Source organism: Chiloscyllium punctatum, chromosome 36 (assembly GCF_047496795.1).
Source record: "Chiloscyllium punctatum isolate Juve2018m chromosome 36, sChiPun1.3, whole genome shotgun sequence".
In the NCBI taxonomy this organism is placed as follows: Eukaryota; Metazoa; Chordata; class Chondrichthyes; order Orectolobiformes; family Hemiscylliidae; genus Chiloscyllium; species Chiloscyllium punctatum.
Window position 1 is genome coordinate 1,918,127 of NC_092774.1, and position 21,414 is coordinate 1,939,540.

The window sequence follows — 21,414 nt, forward strand, 5'->3', positions numbered from 1 at the left end:
ACCTGAAACATTGACTTCCTCCGTGACTTCTTCAACAGTGGTTTCCAAATGTTACAAACTCCACCACCCTGAAGAACAGGGAGCAACAGCTACTGAGGAACACCACAACCTGCAAGGTCCACTCTCTGTCACTGACCATGCTTATTTGGAATTATATCACTGTTCCTTCATAGTGATGGGGTTCAAATCCTGAAACTGTAACCCTAATACCTCTGTGGGTTGCTGCATTTGTGGCCATACATAATTTCCCAGGAGAAGGTGATAGTGAGCTGCCTTATTGAAATGCTGTCATCCATTTGGTGTATATTGATAGACAATGGCATTGGGGAGGGGATTTTAAGACTTTGGTCCAGCAATAGTGAAAAAATCTGAGTGAGGATGGTGTGTGGGTTGAATGGGAGCTTGCGGGTGATAGTGTTCCCATGTATCAGCTGGCTAGCTCCTTTTCATGGTGGAGGTTATGAATATGGAAGACAAGGACTGATAGGGCCCTAAAGTAGGCCCTACCTATGATAGGGCCATAGGTAGTGATTTAGAACAGACTTCAGGCTTCAGGTACACAAATCTTTGAAGTTTGCATCACAGGTAGACGGGGAGATTAAAGTGTTTAGTCTCTTTGTCCTCATTGCTCAGACTATATAGGTGAGTATAGGTGTTGGGACATTTTGTTGAGCTTGCATAGAACATGGGTGAGGCTTCTTCTGGAGTACTGTATCCAGTTCTGGTTGTTCATTTGTAGGAATGATATCATTAAACTGGACAGGGGTCAGAAAAGATTTACCAGAATTTTGCCGAGAATGGAGGTTTGAGACTAGAAAGGCTTGGATTTTTTTTCACTGGAGCACAGGAGGTTAAAAAGTGACCTTACTGAGGTTTATAAAATCATAAGGGACATAGATAAGGTGAATGACAAGGGTCTTTTACCCAGGGTCTACCCTTATTCATCGAATTAGTCAAATAGTTACTAAACCATGTCCCAGGCTTTGAACGTACAAACAAAAGCATACCCATCTTCTCTCTGTGATTGCCTGGGTTTCCTCTGGATACTCTGGTTTCCTTCCACAGTCTGAAGATGTGCAGTCGAGGTGGATTGGACATGCTGAATTGTCCATAGTATCCAGGGATGTGCAGGTTAGGTGGGTTAGCCATAGGAAATGCGGGTTATGGAATGAAGTGGACCTGGGTAGGATGCCCTTTGGAGGGTCGGTGCAGAATTGATGGATCAAATATCTTGTACTTGCACATTAGGGATTCTGTGACCCATGTTCTGGATAGCAGATCATCAAATTCACAAGAACACAAAATGTCTCTTTGGGACTTTGCAAGAGTGCTGTAGAGGACAGATGGTATAATTGTTCTCTCCCACTCAGGAAGAGGTTTTGCAGGCAGTCTCCCAGAGTCTGTTCCAACAGATAAGGGTATAAATGGTCTGTTTCTTCCCCAAAGGTCTGGGCAGCATTCAGGAGACAGGGCTACGGTCCAGTTCCCAAATTCCCACATCGACGGCGAATTTCTTGTCCATCAGTGGCTGGGTGGTAACCACAGCCCCGATCTGGGAGGTTGTTATCAGATTCTCACACGGACGATCTGTCTTGTGAAAACAATTTTAAAAAGCTGAAGATCACACCGGGTCAGACGTGCATCCATGGAGAGAGAGAGCAAGCTAATGTTTCAAGTCGCGATGACTCTTCATCATAGAATCAGAGGTTCCCTACACTGTGGAAACAGGCCATTCGGCCCAACGGTTTCATACTGACCCTGTGAAGAGCATCCCAGACAGACCTCCATTTCCCCTCCCCTATCCCTTGTAACCCTGCATTTCCCATGACTAACCCACCTGGAGGCGAATGGTCCAGAGTCAGTAAGGAAATTAAGGGATAGGGCAGTGGCAGAAAAAAAACATCAAGGGCTACCAGTTCAGTGGTTGCATAGCAGAGCGAAATCGATGGGATGAATGGCCTCAGCTCCACCTCAAGACTCCCAGGACGAGGTGGAGGTGGCCGCATATCGGTGCTCCGATTGGTTGGTCGACCATTGGTCCTCCAAGTGAGATCTGAGCTGCCTATTGGTGTGAACACATGTTGATCAGATGACAGTCCCGCCCCCTTGATGGGACGGTCACGTGGTTTGGCTCTGTCACCGAGGTGGCTCCGGTTTGGTTCCACCGGGAGGGAAAGCTCCCGGATGATCCGGTTGGTCTTTTCTTTCTTTCATTTTTATTTGTATCACCCGCCCGCTCTATTCTCTCCGATGTTGACACCCCTCCCCCTCGGAAGGGTTATATCAGCTCTTCTGGGCGGGGGGGGGGAGGTGGTGACCTGGGGCCATCTTGCGCATGCGCGTCTCTCCCCCCATGGAACAAATACAGTCCTTTCTGCCGCGCGGGGCTTTGTGGGATGGCCCAGCCGCTCTTGTGGGGGCCCATCTCCCGCCAGTGGCTGACCAACCACCCGACCGGCAAGGGAAGTTTCTCAGCTGAGCTCCCCGGGATGCTGCAGACCAGCCAGCACCAGGAACAGCAGCAAGGCCGTTCAGCTTCCTTGAGCCTGCCCTACTATTGTGGGTCATGGGTCACCTTATTCAAGGGAAGGATGTAAACGCCGTTGGAAGCCTACTCGAGACAGTTTACGCCTGGAATTGGCGGGTGTTTCTGTGATTGAATAGATTAGGACTGTAGTTGAGATGGGTAAGAGTCAAACTGATTGAGGACTCTTGTTAGGGTTAAACTTCACACAACAAGAGGTTTATTTGGAGGCACTAGCTTTTGAAGCGCTGCTTCCTCATCAAGTGGTTGTGAAGCAGGATGATAAGACACAGAATTTATTGCAAAAGATTACAGTGTTATGCAGATGAAATGATAGATTGAACAAACTGAGATTAAGTCTTTCATCTTTTAGAATGGGTTTACTAGTTTCGGTTCTTCAATATGTAAATCCCAGAACTTCTTTTAAGTCAAATTTTCAAGACAGCTTCAGGTTTTATAACAAAAGGTGCCAACACAGCTCAGACAATGCATTAAAGGTGTGGGATTTAAGTCTGTCTGTATCCCAATCTTGAGTCAGACTAGTTCTATTTCCAAAGTGGAATATAGTAGCAATTATTCCGGTATGGTGGCTTAGTGGTCAGCACTGCTGCCTCACAGCACCAGAGTCCCAAGTTCAATTTCAACCTTCGGTGACTGTCTGTGTGGAGTTTGCACATTCTTCCCGTGTCTGTGCGGGTTTCTCCGGGTGCTCCTGTTTCCTCCCACAGTCCAAAGATGTGCAGGTCAGGTGAATTGACCATGCTAAATTGTCCATAGTGTTAGGTGCATCAGTCAGAGGGAAATGTGTATGGGTGGGTTACTCTTCAGAGGGTCGGTGTGGACTTGTTGGGCTGAAGGGCCTGTTTCCACACTGGAGAGAATCTGATTTTAAAAAATACCTGACGGACTATAACCTGGTGTTGTTGATTTTTAACTTTATCCACCCCAGCCCAACACCAGCTGCTCCAAATCTTGTCAGGGTAGATGTGAAAAGAAAAAAAACCCTGCAGATCCTGTAGGTCAGAAACAAAGACAGAAGTCGCTGGAAAGCTCAGCAGGTCTGGCAGCATCTATGAAGAGAAATCAAAGCTAACATTTCAGGTCCTTTCTGAGGAAGGATCTCTGGATGCAAAACGTCAACTCTGATTTCTCTTCACAGATGCTGTCAGACCTACTGAGCTTTTCCTGCTACTTCTGTAAAGGATGTTCTCCCTTGAAGGACGTTCTAGAACGGGGGACCACTGTTTCAAAATTAAGAGTTGACAATCTAAAACAAATAGGAAGAGGAAATAGTAATGGAAGAAGACTTTGAACCATTGTAAGGCAGAATTACATCGATTCTTGACAAACAAGTCAGTAAGTGGATGGATATTGATGGATGGATGAGATCGTGGATTAATATTATTGAACGGCAGAACAGGCTTGAAGAGTTAAATGTCTGGTCCGAACTCATATGTACTTTTCGATTGCTTTCAAAGCCCTTCTTCTTTGTGTTATCAGTAAATTTGGCTTTCTACTCCACAGTCAGTGATTTGAGTCCATGTCCTCAGAGCATTAGCCTGGGGTTTCAGATGATGTGTCAAGTGCCATTACCAATGCGCCATCCCCTCCCCTTGACCTGGTGCAGCAGTCACATGATCTGCTTCCGAAATCGTGAATGTCTTCATTTACAATCACTGCCAATTTCACAACTGTCTGCTTCCATCTCCACTCCTCTGTCTGTGCTTAACCTTCCCCTCCCCCCCCCCCCCCCCCCGACTCTCCGCTTCCTGCCAACGTGCTCAGAGAAAGCCATTTTATTCTTCTTCGGAGAGAAAATTGGCTGCAAAGTAATTGTGCTCCATCTTTCTGTTTCTCCATTCATTTTACAGGGGTTTTACATACGAGGCCTCTCTTTAAGATCTGATCCAGGAGCTAGTTCCATTGGGGGGTCTCAATATTGTCGGTGTTTGCACATGGAAGGAGAAAGCAGCGACCGACTGGTGGACAAACCACACACTTGTACCGGGTGTGGTCTCACCATCATCCTTTCGCCTGACCTGGAGAGACACGTGCACTGTCACAGCGAGGAGGATCCAGGGGAAGGTGGGCACGGCGAGACAGGATTCAGCTCACTCTCCGTGTTGGAAGATGGTCAGCGTCCTGCCACTGAGGAGAGTGGGTTTACCTACTGTGCATGTGGGAAGGGTTTGTCCTATCCCTCCAACCTACAGGCACACAAGTGGGTTCACTGTGACAAGACACCGTGGAGATGTTCTGACCGTGCCAAGGGCACCAAGAGCGCGCAGGAGACAAAGCGAGACCAATGCCGACACACTGGGCAGAGGCCTTTCTCCTGCTCGGTGTGTGGGAAGGGATTCACTCAGCTATCTGACCTGCAGAGGCACTGGAAGAGCCACTCTGTTCAGCCGCTCCTCGAGTGCTCCTCTTGTGGGAAAGAGTTCACTCGATCATCTTCCCTCCTGAGGCACCAGCGGTTTCACATCGATGCACAAGGGTTTCAGAGTTCTGATAAACGCAACCCGAAGCAGAGGAGACATCAGCTGCAGGGAGTTGGCGAGAGGCCATTCGCCTGCCCCGCGTGTGGCAGAAAGTTTGCCTGCACCTCCAACCTGCTGACCCACCAGCGGGTCCACACGGGGGAGAGGCCGTTCCCCTGCCGAGACTGTGGGAAGGAGTTTGCCCAGGCTTCCAACCGGGAAACACACCAGCGGGTCCACACTGGGGAGAAGCCGTTTACCTGCTCAGTGTGCGGGAAAGGATTCGCTTGGTCGTCCGCCCTCCTGACCCACCAGCGGGTCCACACCGGGGAGAGGCCGTTCACTTGCTCAGTGTGTGGGAAAGGGTTCATTCAATCCTCCGCCCTCCTGACCCACCAGCGCATCCACACTGGCGAGAGGCCGTTCACCTGCTCTGTGTGCGGGAAGGGATTCGTTCTGTCCTCCAAACTACTGACCCACCAGCAGGTCCACACCGACGAGAGACCGTTCCCCTGTTCGACCTGCGGGAAGTGTTTTAAAAGCACCAAAAGCCTGGTGATACACCAGCGCTATCACGCTGCAGTGCGACCATTCGCCTGCTCGGAGTGTGGGAAGGGATTTACAGACTCGTCCTACCTCCTGAGGCACCAGCGAGTCCACACAGACGAGAGGCCGTTCACTTGCTCCGTGTGTGGGAAGGGCTTCATTCGGTCCTCCCACCTCCTGAGGCACCAGCGAGTTCATCCTGCTTCCTAGCATGGTGACCCTGATGGTAGGAGGCCTGAAGTAAAAAGTACTTGGTGAATTCCTGTGTTGGGTTCCTTTGGGTTGCAGCCTGTTCAGTTGATGGTCCCCTTCATTGAATCTCTCATGGTGTCACATGAACGCTACAGCACAGGCCATTTGGCTCAATTGGTCTGAGAACACAGTTCTTCACCACTTGAGCCTCGTTCCATTCTCTCTTCATCAAGCACCCATCACCCTATCCTGCTGTACCTTTCTCCATCTCACTTGTTTTTCCAGCTATTCCCCCTTCAGTTTGTTAACATAGTAGAGTACAGACCCTTCTGCCCTCAATGTTGTGCCAGCCTTCTATCCTACTCTAAGATTAGACTGACCTACATACCCTCCTTTGTACTAAGAGATGAAGGGCTCCTGCCTGAAACGTTGATGTTCCTGCTCCTCGGATGCTGCCTGACTTGCTGTGCTTTTCCAGCACCCCTCTAATCTCCAGCATCTGCAGTCCTCACTTTTGCCGAGCCAACAGTCACTTAACTGTCCCTAATGTAATTGACTCGACTACCACTGCTGGCACCCGCCACTCTGAGTAAAGAGCCTACCTCTAACATCTCCCCTAAACCTTCCTCTAATCACCTTCAAATTATGCCCTCTTGTGATAGACATTCCCCTGGGAAAAAGCCTCTGGCTATCCACTTTATCTATGCCTCTAATCGTCTTATACACCTCTATCACATCACCTCTCATCCTTTGCTACAATGAGGAAAATCCCTAGCTCCCTCAACCTTTCATTATAAGACATGCCCTCCAGTCCAGGCCGCATCCTGGTACATCTCCTCCATACCATCTCAAAAGCTTGTGCATCCTTCCTGTAATGAGGGGACCATAACTGAACACAATATACCAAGTGTGCTCTAACCAGGGCTCTATAGAGCTGCAGCATAACCTCACGGCTCTTGAACTCAATTCCCCTGCTAATGAAAGGCAACACACCATATGCCTTCTACACAACCCTACCAACTTGGGTGGCAACATTGAGGGATCTATGGACATGGACCCCAAGATCCCTCTGTTCCTCCACACTGACAAGAATCCTGCTTTTAACCCTGTGTTCTGCATTCAAATTCAACCTTTCAAAGTGAATGACTTCTCTTTTCCAGGTTAAACTCCACCTGCCACACTCAGCCCAGTTCTATATCCTGTCAGTGTCTCAACCTACAACAGCCCTCCACACTATCAACAACACCACCAAGCTTCATGTCATCGGCAAACCTACTAACCCACCCTTCCACTTCCTTATCCTAGCCCTTTATAAAAATCATAGAGAAGAGGTCCCAGAACAGGTCCCTGCAGAACACCACTGGTCACCGAGCTCCAGGCTGAATACTTTCCATCTGCTACCACCCTCTGTCTTCTAACGGCCAGCCAATTCTGTATCCAGACAGCCAAATTTCCCAGTATCCCACGCTCTTTCCTTTCTGAATGAGCCTATCAAATGTGTTGCTAAGATCCATGTGCATCACATCCACAGCTCTGCCTTCATCAATGTGTTTTGTCACATTCTCAAAAGGAATCAGTCAGGCTTGTGAGGCATGACCTGGGCCCTCACAAAGCTATACTGACTGTCTCTAATCAAACTGTGGTTTTCCAAGGAATCATAAATCCTGGCCAATCGTTTACCCAGCACTAACAGAAGACTGACTGGTCTGTAATTCCCTGGATTATACTTCACAGTTCACCATCCCACCCAGCTTTATGTTACTCCCCACACTTCTGCCTACACCAGTACGGGGGGCCCCAAACTGAATCATGAGTGGTGCTGTTCGGGGACACTGCCTTTCCTGTCCAGTTAGACCACTCAGGTGTATAGAGCTGTATGTGAGCCCACACAGGAAGTCTCAAATGTTGAGGCAGTGGTACCAGTATCAATCAGGAAGGGGATTTCCTTATCCTCAACAGTCAAGCAGACGACCGTTTCATCCTTGGGGTCTTTAGACAGGACAGGGTAGAGCTGAAAGGAGGATAATCAGGGGCTGGGAAGGGGGCAGCAGAGCAAACTCATCCCCTGTCTGGGGTTCTGTATCGCAGGTGTAACAGTGGGCAGTCTCACCACCAATGACCATCCACACCACAGTGAAAACAGGTCTGTATTGGCCGTGTCATTGTCCGTGAAGTGGTGGGGGTGGGGGGGGGTAGCCACCACAGGGTCAAGGGCAGCCGTGCTAGTTGTGGAAAGTGGGTGGAGGGGTGTCAGGGGAACGATGAAACATTGCACTGAGGCCATTCAGGTGAACAGCATGTGTATGGTCATATCCATCGACCCACTCCTGGGACAAGGGTGGGGGTCCATTGGGTGGTTCCTGAGGGAGTCAGGGCCTGTAACAGGGACATTAGAATCTTTGTGAGGGGGTGGGCGGGGGGGGGGAGGGTGCTGTATAATTTCATGCTTGTCTGTTGCCTGTTTAGGGCCTTTCAGACTATGTCAGTAATAAGTGAGCGCTCTTCTCATTTGTTGGCGGGTGTTATCCGGCCAATCCATATTATTGGTTTGAACAGCAGTAGCTACCCGCTCTGGGATACATTGTAATAGTAGTGCATTAAAGCTGGGGCGAGGGATTTCCTACATGACAAGTGGTGTCCCCTACATGGGTGGAGTATGTGGAGCAAAGCCGATCTGAACTGGCCTCCTCCTGCTTTGGGCTGCACTCCAATACCCTCATTATATATACCTGGTGTTGTTGCAGACTTCTCTGGAGAGCCCCCGCACCCCCCAATCACCAGGATCTGGTCCCCGAGCTGGGGAACGCCTCTGGAAAAGGCCTCCCAATCATTGTAACCCCCAACTGGGGTTTCCATCTCGAACCCTCGCTTGGGGCCAGAGCCAAGCAGCACAGACTGAAGAGGTCCTGAGGTGTGGCTAGATACATTTGAATTGTCCCTGTAATATAATCAATGAAATCCTCTGGACTCGTCTTTCGGTTTTTGGGGGGGGCGCGCGGCGGGGGGGAAGTGTGTGGGACATAATCAAGCACATCTCTTGGGCTTTCCAGGCGGTGTAAATGTCTGGTGGTCTGTCCCGCTGAGCCAGGGTTTGGGTTAGGGACTGTCCAGGTCGGGAACTGCCTCTGTTCATGTTTATGGGTGGCGTTGCCTGTTCTGGTTGGGTTAGGCAGGCCAGGGTTAGCCATTTGATTTGCGACCTCTCTGGGCCAGGTGTTGCTGTTGGGGCTGTAATCATGGGGCCCGTCATGTTCACTACCACTGTCTGTGACAGGGTTATAGGATGGTGTGACCTGTTCTCTGTGCGTCTGAAAAGGACCTGTCTATTTGTCTTTTTTAGTGTTGCATCGCGGCCTGAAAGCGACTGGGTCAGTGAAGCTTTCAGGAGCCTGGTTCTGGTCAGGACCTGGGGGGGGGGGGATCTGAACTTCCCTGTGACTGAGGGATAGAGTGTGGGGAGACAGGCGGCAGTGAAGGATACAGTGAGGGTGGTGGTCACGGGCCAGTGGATCTTGGTTGGGGTGTCACGGCGCGAGTAGGGGTAGGAGGGGAGAGCGGCCGATATGAGGGGTGGGGTGTGGGGGGGGGGGGTGCAGGGCACTCCTGCTCATCAGTGTCACCAATTTGGAACAACATCAGCAGACCAGACATGTCTGGAGGTACCTCCGTTTTGCTCTCGTCCAGTAGCTGGGTTTCGCATTTTAACCCTGGTCTGTTCGTCTGTCTAGTGCCTTTTAGCTTTTCTTGGTTTCTCTCATTTCGATCATGATCCTCGCACTGTGTCTTTATCACTGCCCAAGGTTTAGGGTTACCCTCGTTATCACATAATCTAATCCCTGTCTGACGTGTGCTGTTCTCCCACCTACTCTGCTGAGATTTGCCTTTTAATTCCTCAGCTGCTTTTCGCCACACAGTTATTAAAGTTTCCCACCGAGTGCCCACATTGCACTTCCAGATTGCCTCCTCGCCCTTTAAACATTTCTCTCTGTCCCACGTCCCTCCTAGTGGCCAGGTTTCATTACCCAATTTCTTATTTAAACATCTGAGCCTTTCCTCATTCTGAGGGTCACCTCGGGTATAATCCATACAAAGGGGTTCCAGCCCCTGACCTATCTAACACTTGCCCCATGTTATTGTGTATATATTTCTTTCTCGAGCTGACCTTTATGGAACTGTCCTGGCAGCCTCTGTACTCACTTCAGGTTCCTGACCTTCGTGTGGGGGATCTCCCCTCTGAACAACCGGTCTAAGGCAGGGTGCTGAGACAGACACAGTGACTCCACTTTACCTGGTGTACTGTATCCCGGGGCTCCGAACTCCCGCTTTCCCTGGGGACTCACCCTGATTTAACCCTGGGGGACTCTCACCCTGATTTAACCCCGGGGGACTCTCGCCCTGATTTAACCCTGGGGGGCCCTCACCCTGATTTAACCCTGGGGACTCTCACCCCGATTTAACCCTGGGGGACTCTCACCCCGATTTAACCCTAGGGGGCCCTCACCCCAATTTAACCCCGGGGACTTGAACCCCGATTTAACCCCGGGGACTTGAACCCCGATTTAACCCCGGGGACTCTCACCCTGATTTAACCCTGGGGACTCGAACCCTGATTTAACCCCGGGGGACTCGAACCCCGATTTAACCATGGGGGACTCTAACCCTGATTTAACCCTGGGGACTCTCACCCCGATTTAACCCTGGGGAACTCTAACCCCAATTTAACCCTGGGGGGGCCCTCACACCGATTTAATCCTGGGGAACTCTAACCCCGATTTAACCCCGGGGTCTCTCACCCCGATTTAACCCTGGGGGACTCTCACCTCAATTTAACCCTGGGGAGCTCTAACCCTGATTTAACCCTGGGGGACTCTAACCCCGATTTAACCCCGGGATCTCTCACCCCGATTTAACCCTGGGGACTCTAACCCTGATTTAACCCTGGGGGACTCTAACCCCGATTTAATCCTGGGGAGCTCTAAGGCTGGTTTAACCCTGGGGACTGTAATCCCGATTTAACCCTGGGGACTCTAACCCCGATTTAACCCTGGGGGCCCTCACCTGGATTTAAGCCCGGGGATTCTAACCCCGATTTAACCCTGGGAACTCTCACCCCGATTTAACCCTGGGGGGCACTCATCCCGATTTAACCCTGGGGGACTCTAACCCTGATTTAACCCTGGGGGACTCTAACCCCGATTTAACCCCGGGGACTCTCACCCTGATTTAACCCTGGGGACTCTCACCCCGATTTAACCCGAGGGACTCAAACCCTGATTTAACCCCGGGGGACTCGAACCCCGATTTAACCCTGGGGGACTCGAACCCTGATTTAACCCTGGGGACTCTCACCCCGATTTAACCCTTGGGAACTCTAACCCCGATTTAACCCTGGGGGGCTCTCATCCCGATTTAACCTTGGGGGGCTCTAAACCCAACTTAACCCTGGGGACTCTAACCCCGATTTAACCCTGGGGACTCTCACCCTGATTTAACCCCGGGGACTCTAACCCCGATTTAACCCTGGGATCTCTCACCCTGATTTAACCCTGGGGACTCTCACCGTGATTCAACCCTGGTGACTCTCACCCTGATTTAACCCCAGGGGGACTCTCACCCCGATTTAACCCTGGGGACTCTAACCCCGATTTAACCCTGGTGACTCTCACCCCGATTTAACCCGGGGGACTCTAACCTTGATTTAACCCTGGGGACACTAACCCCGATTTAACCCTGGGGGACTCTAACCTTGATTTAACCCTGGGGGTCTCTCACCCTGATTTAACCCTGGGGACTCTCACCGTGATTCAACCCTGGTGACTCTCACCCTGATTTAACCCCAGGGGGACTCTCACCCCGATTTAACCCTGGGGACTCTAACCCTGATTTAACCCTAGGGGGCTCTCACCCCGATTTAACCCCGGGGACTCTCACCCTGATTTAACCCTGGGGGACTCTCACCCCGATTTAACCCTGGGGGACTCTCACCCTGATTTAACCCTGGGGGACTCTCACCCCGATTTAACCCTGGGGGACTCTCACCCCGATTTACCCTGGGGGACTCTAACCCCGATTTAACCCCGGGGACTCTCACCCTGATTTAACCCTGGGGACTCTCACCCTGATTCAACCCTGGGGGACTCTCACCCTGATTTAACCCTGGGGACTCTCACCCTGATTCAACCCTGGGGGACTCTCACCCCGATTTAACCCTGGGGACTCTCACCCTGATTCAACCTTGGGAACACTGACCATGATTTAACCCTGGGGACTCTAATCCCTTTAAAACCCCAGCTTCGTGCAAAGTGACTTGTTAGTGTCCAAGTGCAGGAGTAGCTCAAAGATTCCATCACCATCGAGTCCCAGGAGACAAGGGGTCAACTGGGTGTGAAGTTTAGAGAGAGAGAGATCAAGGTGAAGTTTACCTTGTGGACCCATCCATCTCACACCACCAACATTCAGGCACTTGCTTATTCAGTCCACCTGGAAGCTCCGTGTATGTTGGAATCCCACCGCTACCACCATATGTTCGGTTCTTTTCCAGAGGTTTCACACACATGATGCAATTTACTCACACCAACTTCTGAAAACAGTTAAACTTTAATAAAGCCTGTACAAGCGAGGTAACCCCTCTGATACTCTTCCCAGGCGTGTGCAGTCAAGTCAGAAGAGAGACCCTGAACAAAGAAACTACATCCCCTTTATCCAGGTCAGTTGGCAATGCTTACAGATGCTCTGGCCACTCCCCCACAGTCACATGCCACTCAAGACAACCCCCAGTCACTCACAGTCACATGTTACCCCAGCTCCAATGGTAGGACGAGATCATCCTCGGAGATAATGCAAATGCTATTGTTCCCATCCTGGGGAATCATTATGCAGATGATTTCCTGACTCAGTGATTCCCCAAGACAATGTCGGTGTGATGTGTCCAAGCTTCAGGGTGGCCCTGCAAATGGGTTCTGGCTTTGCTTCTTCCTTAGACAGTGGAGGTGTGCTGGCCTCAGTGTTGGGGATAATCATGCAAGCAAACCTGGCTATGAAAGGACAGAAGAGATTAAATGAGAGTTTAATTTGATAATAGGAGGGGGAGTAGTAGTAAATGACTAAATGAAGCATGAATTACACTGGACAGTTATCCACATTCCTGCATGCTATCTGGGAGACAGAATGTCACCCCAACCCACTTCCAGAATCTTCAGCTTTGCAGTCTAACTCTTTAATATTACATGAATGTCTACAGAGATATTCCCATTTAATCTTTTAACATTACATTGGGCTTCTCTATTAACCTGTGTTAAATTCTGACCAGTGTTCTCTACTCATTCTTTCATAGTGTAGGATCTCCCCTTCTCCCAACTTCTATCCCTCACAGGGTGAAATTCTGGCCTGAAGTTTGTCTTCTGCACCAAGATGTTTTCATCTGCTCATCCTGCTGCTCTTATCACTTTGTGAACTGTCTGTTCATCCACATGAATTCTTACCATCTCTAGAAGTGAGTTTTTAAACTCCTCCAGCACAATTAGCTCTTAGCCCCTCATAGGTCTTCTCTCTTTTGAAAGTCAGCACCCATCTATCAAAATGACTATGTTTAATGTTTTACGAACTGAACATAAGCCTGACCTGGTTCCTTCTTTATGTTTCTGAATGGCTGTCCATACACTTTTGGTACCAATCCATAAGAACTTAAAATAGGTTGTTTGAACTCTTCATCATCTGTTGACCCCTCATCTGACAGTGAGACAAATACCTCACTAGCTCTGCCTACCAGTTTGGTCTGAACTGGCATTACCCATAAATTCTCAGACCACTTCATCTGTCTCGCCACTTTTTCAAATGAAATAAAGAAGGCTTCAGCATCTTTCTCATCAAAACGTGGCAGAGTTTTGACATATTTGTATATATCACTATGTTCTCTTTTAATCTCCATCCTGTTAACGACTTTGCTGACTCAGTCGCAACTTCTCTCACTTTTTGCTCAGCTAAGAACCTTCTCTCTCTTTCTTTTTCCTCTGTCTCTCTTCTCTCTCTCTTTCTGTCTCCCTTTCTTCTCTCTCTCTTTGCTCAGCTAAAAACCTTCTCTCTCTTTCTTTATCTTTTATCTCCATTTTCCTCAATTGTAATTCATGTTTTTTTCTACCTCTAATGCACTTGTCTGTTTCTCTGACACAAATGTTTGAGTAATTCCTTTACAATTTCAGCTTTACTTTTGTCCTTGGTTAAACCCAAATCCAACTTCTTTGCTAATTCTAAAAGTATGGCTTTTTTCTTTCCTTCTAAATTTTCTGGCAAAGTTGAGAATCATTTTCAAACCCCAGAACCTCTTTAGCAATTTTAAGAGCCATTTCTCTCGCTTTTAATTTCACCAACAACAAGTCACCGAAATTAAACAAGTTGTCTCACCTATGTTTTATTTCAAGAAATGGGACACTAATCTGCAAATGTTTAAATCGACTGGGTTTTTCTCGTATTCCAAATGTTTACAAATCTGTCCAAATCTCAGACTGAATCTGTCTAAACCTGTTCAAATCCTGGACGAAAGTCCCCAAACTGTTACAACACGGGGTAAACCCCTCCTGCTAATTTAAACCTGACAAACAGAGAAGCTCATCTTGTGCCGTAATCTGTTAAATTTCAAGAGGCAAAGATCACTATTTGAAGGAAAAATTAACAATTTACTTTTTAAGTCCAATGGAAAATATTAAAGCCAACAACTATTTACAACTCCTTTTTCTTAAATGTTTCCTTTACCTCCCCACTCTACAATACTGAGCGATTAAAAACACGATTAAGATTTACAAAAAAAAATTCAAATTTCAAAACCAGCCAGCTGTCCAATCTTCTCTTTATATCTTCCTCTGTTATGCAGCTAGCAATCTGCAGTTGTTGGTTTTTTTGGTAGTTCTCCCCTTAACTGTTCGACGTATCTGGTTTTATACCTCAAAGCATCGGATCATTTCATTGGTTTGTTGTCATGAAAACACTAAATTCAAATTTGATTTAATTTTGGTATCTGGCTATAATTTAAACTAATTGACCGAATCGAATTTGTTTTTGTATCATGGCAACTCCTCTGCACTATAGGTTTCATAGTCAAATTTTACATTTTAGATTCTTTCCGCACACTTTGTGCCTTTCTCAGCCCATGCCAGCTTCCAGTCCCTCTTAAAGGGACAGTACATATCTAAACCTTCATAGCAGTATGATCATTAAGTACATGTGAGAGAGACCATTAGCTTGGAGGAGTTCAAATATACACTTCCTGAATTTGAGAACTGGTGGAAGGGCAGAGTGTTAACGCAGCAAGATTAGCAGCTGAAATGGCTGATGATTATGGGTTGTTGATAAAATCAAAGTTTGACTTTGAGCATCAATTCCAATCTGTGAGGGATAGAAACTGGGGAAAAGAGAAATGCTCAGGTCGTAAAGGAGGATGAGATGTCTTTGAAGATAATGCAGATCGTTTATAACAGGGTGAGATTCTCTAATCCAGTTTATCCTCAGGTATGATACAGCTGGATCACAGGTGGGAGGGATACCTATTGTGGTTGAAAGGCCAGTGGAAAATCAGGCAGTAAGATGTTACAGGCAGTATATCCTGGGAATTCTCCTGACTCTGTGGTAAAAAGGTCACAAAGCCACAGGTTAAAATAGGAGGGAAATCAAAGAATAAAGATAAGGAAATTAAAGTTCAATTATCAGAAACGTTGTTTGATTGAATGGCTGAGAAAAAAAACAGAAACAGGTGGAGGACAAAGTGGATATTTTTAGTTCAGAGAGGTTAGTCAAATTACAACAAAGCAGTTGTATCAAAAAGCGTACACAGAAGCAGGATCTGAGTGTGTCCCAGAATGTTAGGATCTTAAAATGGAAGTTTTAATGACGAAATGGAGACCATCACCTGTTCAGGTCGATATGTGGGAACACCACCAACTTCAAGTTCCCCTCTAAGCCACTGACCATCCTGACTTGGAAATACATCACCGTTTCTTCAGTGTCGCTGGGTCAAGATCCGGGAATTCACTCCCGAATGGCATTGTGGGTCAACCACAGCAGGTGGACTGCAGCGGTTCAAGAAGACAGCTCACCACCACCTTCTCAAGGGGGCAACTAGGGACAGGCAAGAAATGCAGGCCAGGCTGGCAATGTCCACATTCCACAGAAAGTATATGAGGGAGGATGGGGATGTGGGAGGATGGGGATGAGGGAGGATGGGGATGAGGGAGGATGGGGATACAGGAGAAATGGGAATGTGGGAGGATGGGGATGTAGGAGGATGGGGATGTGGGAGGATGGGGATGAGGGAGGATGGGGATGAGGGAGGATGGGGATGAGGGAGGATGGGAATGTAGGAGGATGGGGATGAGGGAGGAAGGGGATGTGGGAGGATGGGAATGTGGGAGGATGGGGATGAGGGAGGATGGGGATGTGGGAGGATGGGGATGAGGGAGGATGGTCATGTGGGAGGATGAGGATGAGGGAGGATGGGGATGAGGGAGGAAGGGGATGTGGGAGGATGGGAATGTGGGAGGATGGGGATGAGGGAGGATGGGGATGAGGGAGGATGGGGATATAGGAGGATGGGAATGGGGTAGGATGGGGATACAGGAGAAATGGGATGACGGACGATGGGCATCTCAGAGGAGAAGAATGAGGGAGGATGGGGATGTGGGAAGAAAGGGATGAGAGTGGATGGGAATGTGGGAGGATGGGGATGAAGGAGGATGGGAATGAGAAAGGACAGGGAAGAGTGAGGATGTGGATGAGATGGGTTGGGAATGTTGGAGAATGGGGATGAGGAAGGATGGAGATGTGGGAGGATAAGGATGAGGGAGGATGGGGATGAGGGAGGATGTGCATCGCGGTAAGTGTCACAATATGGCTCCAGTTTTATCCTCCACCACCTGGCTTTCTCAAATATAGCATTTAGTCGCAAACCCTAACATTCTTTTAAACATGTTTTGTTATTTTCTGTAACCGATGATGATATTTTAATTATCTATGTGTACGAATCCCTATGAGTCTTTGTCCCATCAGTGTTCCTAACTTATCACTGTTTTGAAAGTATTCAGATCTACCCGTTCTGGTTCTGAAGTGGATGACCACACAATTGCCAACATTGGAGTTTATTTGCCACAGTTTGGTCTATTATTTCTTGCTAATTTGATGCTTCCTGATGTTTTATTTACAGTGCTGCTTATCTTTCTGTGCAAAGAATATTTGGATCTGGTGTTTTTGATCCCATTATTAAAATCGCTGATCACCATAGTGGGGTCACATATACTGGGAGGAGGTGGGGGTGATCACACCGGACTTGTATTTTTATATTTGTATTTGTTTGTGGGATGTGGTCATCATTTGCTAGGCTGGCATTTACTGCTCATTCCTAATTGCCCTGGGGTCAAGGATGGCAGATTTCCATCACGAAAGGCCATTAGTGAACCACATTGATTTTTACAAAGGACAGAGGTTACATGATCGCCATTGGTATATTATTATGATAGATTTTTAATCATTTCAAATTTCACCATGTCCCACTGTGGGATTGGACCCCATATCCTGAGAACATTAATAATGGATTTCTGGATTACTGGCCCAGTGACATTACCAATATACCTCCCCTGATACAATGCAGAAACCCAGTGTAATGTTTTCGGGTCATATAATCCCAGATACCATGGCAGACAACCCCAAGAAATATTTGGAATCAAAATCTGACCTAATGATGACCATGTAACCACTGTCGATCCTCAGAAGAAAATCTATCTGGTTTACTGATGACCTTTGGGGAAAGAAATTTGCTATTTTCCATGACAGCTCCTCGTGAGGGAATTCCCATCATCTGATCTTGTCTTGGAGACACAGTATTGAGATGGATGGTCCAGTCGGTTTTGGTCAGTGGTAACTCCAAGACATTAATAGTGGGGGATTCAATGATGATAATGAGATTGGATGTGAGGGGGAGATAGCTCTGGTCTCCTTTGTTGGAAATGGTCATTGCCTGGCACTCATGTGAAAGTTCCTTCCTACTTCACGACCCAAGAGAGAATGTGGTTCAGATCTTGCTCCGTAAGGAGATGGACTGCTGCAATGTATGAGTAGTTATGAATGGTTGTTATACATTGTGCAATCAACTGAAAACATTACCACTTCTTTCCTAACGATGGAGCAAAGGCCATTCTTAAAGATGGTTGGACTTGGAACAATATTATGAGGAACTGCAGCTGCGAGGTCCTGGAACCAAAGTCATTCACATCACACAGCAACAGAAAACTTCTTTTGTGCTAGTCATGACCTAAAATGTATTTCTGTATCATCCCCTCAATCTGTGAAAAGCACCACACTGGTTTCTGTTATGCTTGTATACAGTTTCCTCGATATCTGTACAATCCCACAATACAACTATGTTCTGTAGAATCCCCTTACTCTGTGTATAGTTCCACACATATCTGTGTTTCTATGTATTGGTCTATGGACTAGTGACCAGTTATCGGTGGCAAAAGCCTTTTGCCTACCAACAATTGTGTCATTAGTTTTCTGGGAACTGAACCTTTTGGGGTGGAAACACATCACAGAGAGAAGTCGTTTGATCTCCATGGGAGTTGATTCTCTGGTCTCTCCAGTTCCAACCCATTTTAAACATGAAAATCTGTTCCTCTTTCATTCAGGGGTTGTTGTAAGCTGTGACTTTTAACTGAGACGTCACAGCCCTTTTATCAGTGAACCATGCACTTTGTGTCTCGTGCAAAACAGTGGAAACGTTTGCAGAAATATGATTGAAAAGCAACATTCTAACTGGTGTAATAATCATAAGGATCACCTCAACAACCTGTTAATAGGAACCACTGAAATGTTTACAGGTATTCCTATGTCTGAAACCTACTTTTCCCTGTCTGTTTTTCTGACTGTGAGTTTAAGGAGGAGTTTATAAGGGGATTGGAGTTTTAGTTTGTTGTGTTATACACAGATGTTTATCTGTAGCTACAATCTTTCTGACTTCTTGCTCAGGACAAAAACTTGGTCCATGCTTTCTATCTACTTGGATCTGTTAATCAGATGAAATAGGAAATTCTGTGTAGTTATTTTAACATTTGGAACTTTGTGCTAACTCCAGTAGAGGGCTTGATATCCACTACACACTCGAATGAATCCTGAAAGTATAGTCCCATCTTCTAACTGTGTTTCTGTCGACTTCTCGCATTCCGATTGGGGTCTGACACTGTAACTGTGTTTTTGTAGAGCCCCTCACTTTGTGTACAATTATGCTGTCACTGATATACTAAAGTATCCCTCACTCTGTGTGCAGTCCCACATTGTAAATGTTTCTCCATAGTTCATTTACTCCGTGCACAGTCAGCACTGTAACCATGTATTTGTACTTCGCTCTCACTGAACAATCTTGCAACTGTGTTTCTGTTCAGCTTTCTCACTCGGCATTCAGTCCCATAGTAAGTATTTCTGGAGCATTCTTTCAACCTGTATAAAGTCCCACTGTGTAACTGTGCTCCTGCATAGCGTCCTCAATTAGTGCACAGTTCCCATACTATCACCGTGGTTCCCTAACGTTCCCTCAATCTGTGTATTGTCTCCCACGATAAATGTGTGTTTGTGTTGTTCCCTCAGTCCGTGTACAGTCAGACACTAATTGTGCTGACACATTTTTCTGAGAGCCTTCTTTACATAAACTAAAAATCTTGAACTTAACAGACGATAAAATTCTCTGTGCAATAGTCCAATTTCCTATTCATACCTTCCTCGTGGACATGTTTCACAAAAGAATCTGAATGTTCATTGCAGGCTCTAACCATTCTGATGTGAGGTTAAAGCCATGATGTTGGAGGTCTTTTGCAATTAGTTTCAGTTCTGCCGGTCTGTCACCTTTCAGTAAATATATACCTGTTTGTTGGAGCAAAGAATAAAATCAGAATTTGATTTTCATATCAGTATCAATGTACTTATTCCTTTTAGTAACCAAGTCCCTCTGGGAGATCCCCCTGCTCAGATTAAACCTGACTGTGATCTCTGAGAGGAAGTGGAAGGAGAAGGAACTGATTTTGATGTTATCACTGAGTTTCGGACATCTGTCACATATTAATCATAAACAATCATTGTGCTGCTCGAAAGCGGGAGCAGTTCCTTGAGAGGTTTATGAAGCTTTCAATCTATCTCCAGTCTTAAAAATACTAATCACATCAGCTTTTTGCTCATTCTCTGAGCCTGTTCCCTTTGCTTGAAATTATAAACATATATTTGTTGTCGTGTATTCTTATCATTTCTGTAACTCCTTCAGAAATCTAACAGAAACATGTCAACTAAAAATATCACAAAGTGCTGTCAGCAAGGAATAAAATACTGAAACTCTTAACCAACCAGATTGCATTCTTTGAAGAAGTCCCAGAAAGTATCGACAAGATTAATGTACTCAATGTAATACATTTGGAGTTACAAAAGGCCTGCGAGATGATATAAAATCGCAAAGACCAAATGGTGTAAATCAAAGGACAACAACAGAATAGAAAACAAGTTGGCAACTAAACCAAACCACGAATAGTGGTTAAAGGATGTTACTCAGATTGACAAATGCTGGGAAGTAATATTCTACAAGGAACGGTGCTAGGAACACTGTTGTTCACCATTTACAGAAACAACCTGAGCTTGGGATTTGGAGAATATTTTATCACTTCTGATAGTGTAATATGCTAATCAGACACAGCACACATCATCAAAGGAAGTGATGCTGCATCACATGATCGTGCTGTTGCTTCCACAACTTTGGGTAAAATGTTGATAGCACAGTAAGAGATTGGAAATAATTGTGGGTTTCCGAGTTAACACTAAATCGACAGTTCCCTCGAATAGATTTCTGCCTGTAACTCATCCCTGTAAGTAAACCACCCAGAACCCCTCGATTGGGTTTTTGTCATTGTATACAGAAACCACCACAAAATAAAAATGTTGAGCTTGTGTAAAACACTGAGAGCATACACAGACATACACACACACACTCGCTTTCACCCTTACAGCCAACAATGAGGCTGTTCAATGGTGAGCTTGTCTATATTGTTGGGGAAGGAGGGCACAACATTGAGGGAGTCTTGCTGTGATGATTAAGGCATTTAGTGAGACAACAGCCAACATGCGTGTGAGACTGAGTGTATGTGAGTGTGTGTGTTGAGAGTGTGTGGGATTGTGTTTGAGAGTGTGTGTATGTGAGATATAGAGTCAGTGTGTGAGAGAGAGTGAGTCAGTGTGTGTGAAAAAGATATGGAGTGAGTGTGTGACTGTGCGTGAGAGAGGTTGAGAGTGTGAGTATGAGAGAGGATATATGTGTTCTGAAGTTGAAAACATATACTGTACCTTTAAGAAAACACTCTATCAAAGGGACCTTTTCATGTGAAAATTTGCCAAGAATGTTTCGAAAGACAAAGGAAGGACATTCTTTTAGAATTCGCAAACAGGTTAGAATTGGGTGTAACCAGGGACAAAAGTAAAGCTGACATTGTAATGGAGTTGGTCAAGCACTGGGGGGTATCTCAGAAACAGACAAGTGCAGTAGAGTTAGAAAAACTTCAATTAAAACTGAGGCAAACAGAGTTAGAAGATAAAGAAAAGGAATGAAGAGCCATGTTAGAGGGAAAAGGAAGGGAGAGAAGGGACTTAGCTGAGCAAAGAGAA

The 21,414-nt window shown here is 46.7% G+C and overlaps 1 protein-coding gene and 1 long non-coding RNA gene across 2 annotated transcripts; one reads left to right on the top strand and one right to left on the bottom strand.

Annotated features, from left to right (window-relative positions):
- The first annotated feature begins 2,105 nt into the window (after positions 1–2,105).
- On the top strand, positions 2,106–7,930 carry LOC140460160 (uncharacterized). Its single transcript, XM_072554553.1, has 2 exons — positions 2,106–2,192; positions 4,396–7,930. The coding sequence occupies exon 2, from the start codon at positions 4,480–4,482 to the stop codon at positions 5,758–5,760; it is 1,281 nt and encodes a 426-aa protein (XP_072410654.1). The 5' UTR covers positions 2,106–2,192; positions 4,396–4,479; the 3' UTR covers positions 5,761–7,930.
- A 4,390-nt stretch (positions 7,931–12,320) lies between these two features.
- LOC140460161 (uncharacterized) lies at positions 12,321–19,679 on the bottom strand. Its single transcript, XR_011953892.1, has 2 exons — positions 19,490–19,679; positions 12,321–12,776 (listed from the first exon to the last, which is right to left on the bottom strand). It is a non-coding gene; the product is annotated as an uncharacterized lncRNA (long non-coding RNA).
- Between the last annotated feature and the right edge of the window lie 1,735 nt (positions 19,680–21,414).

Coding starts and splice junctions, on each gene's coding strand:
- LOC140460160 (XM_072554553.1), top strand. CDS start 4,480: ATGGAAGGAGAAAGCAGCGACCGACTGGTGGACAAACCACACACTTGT.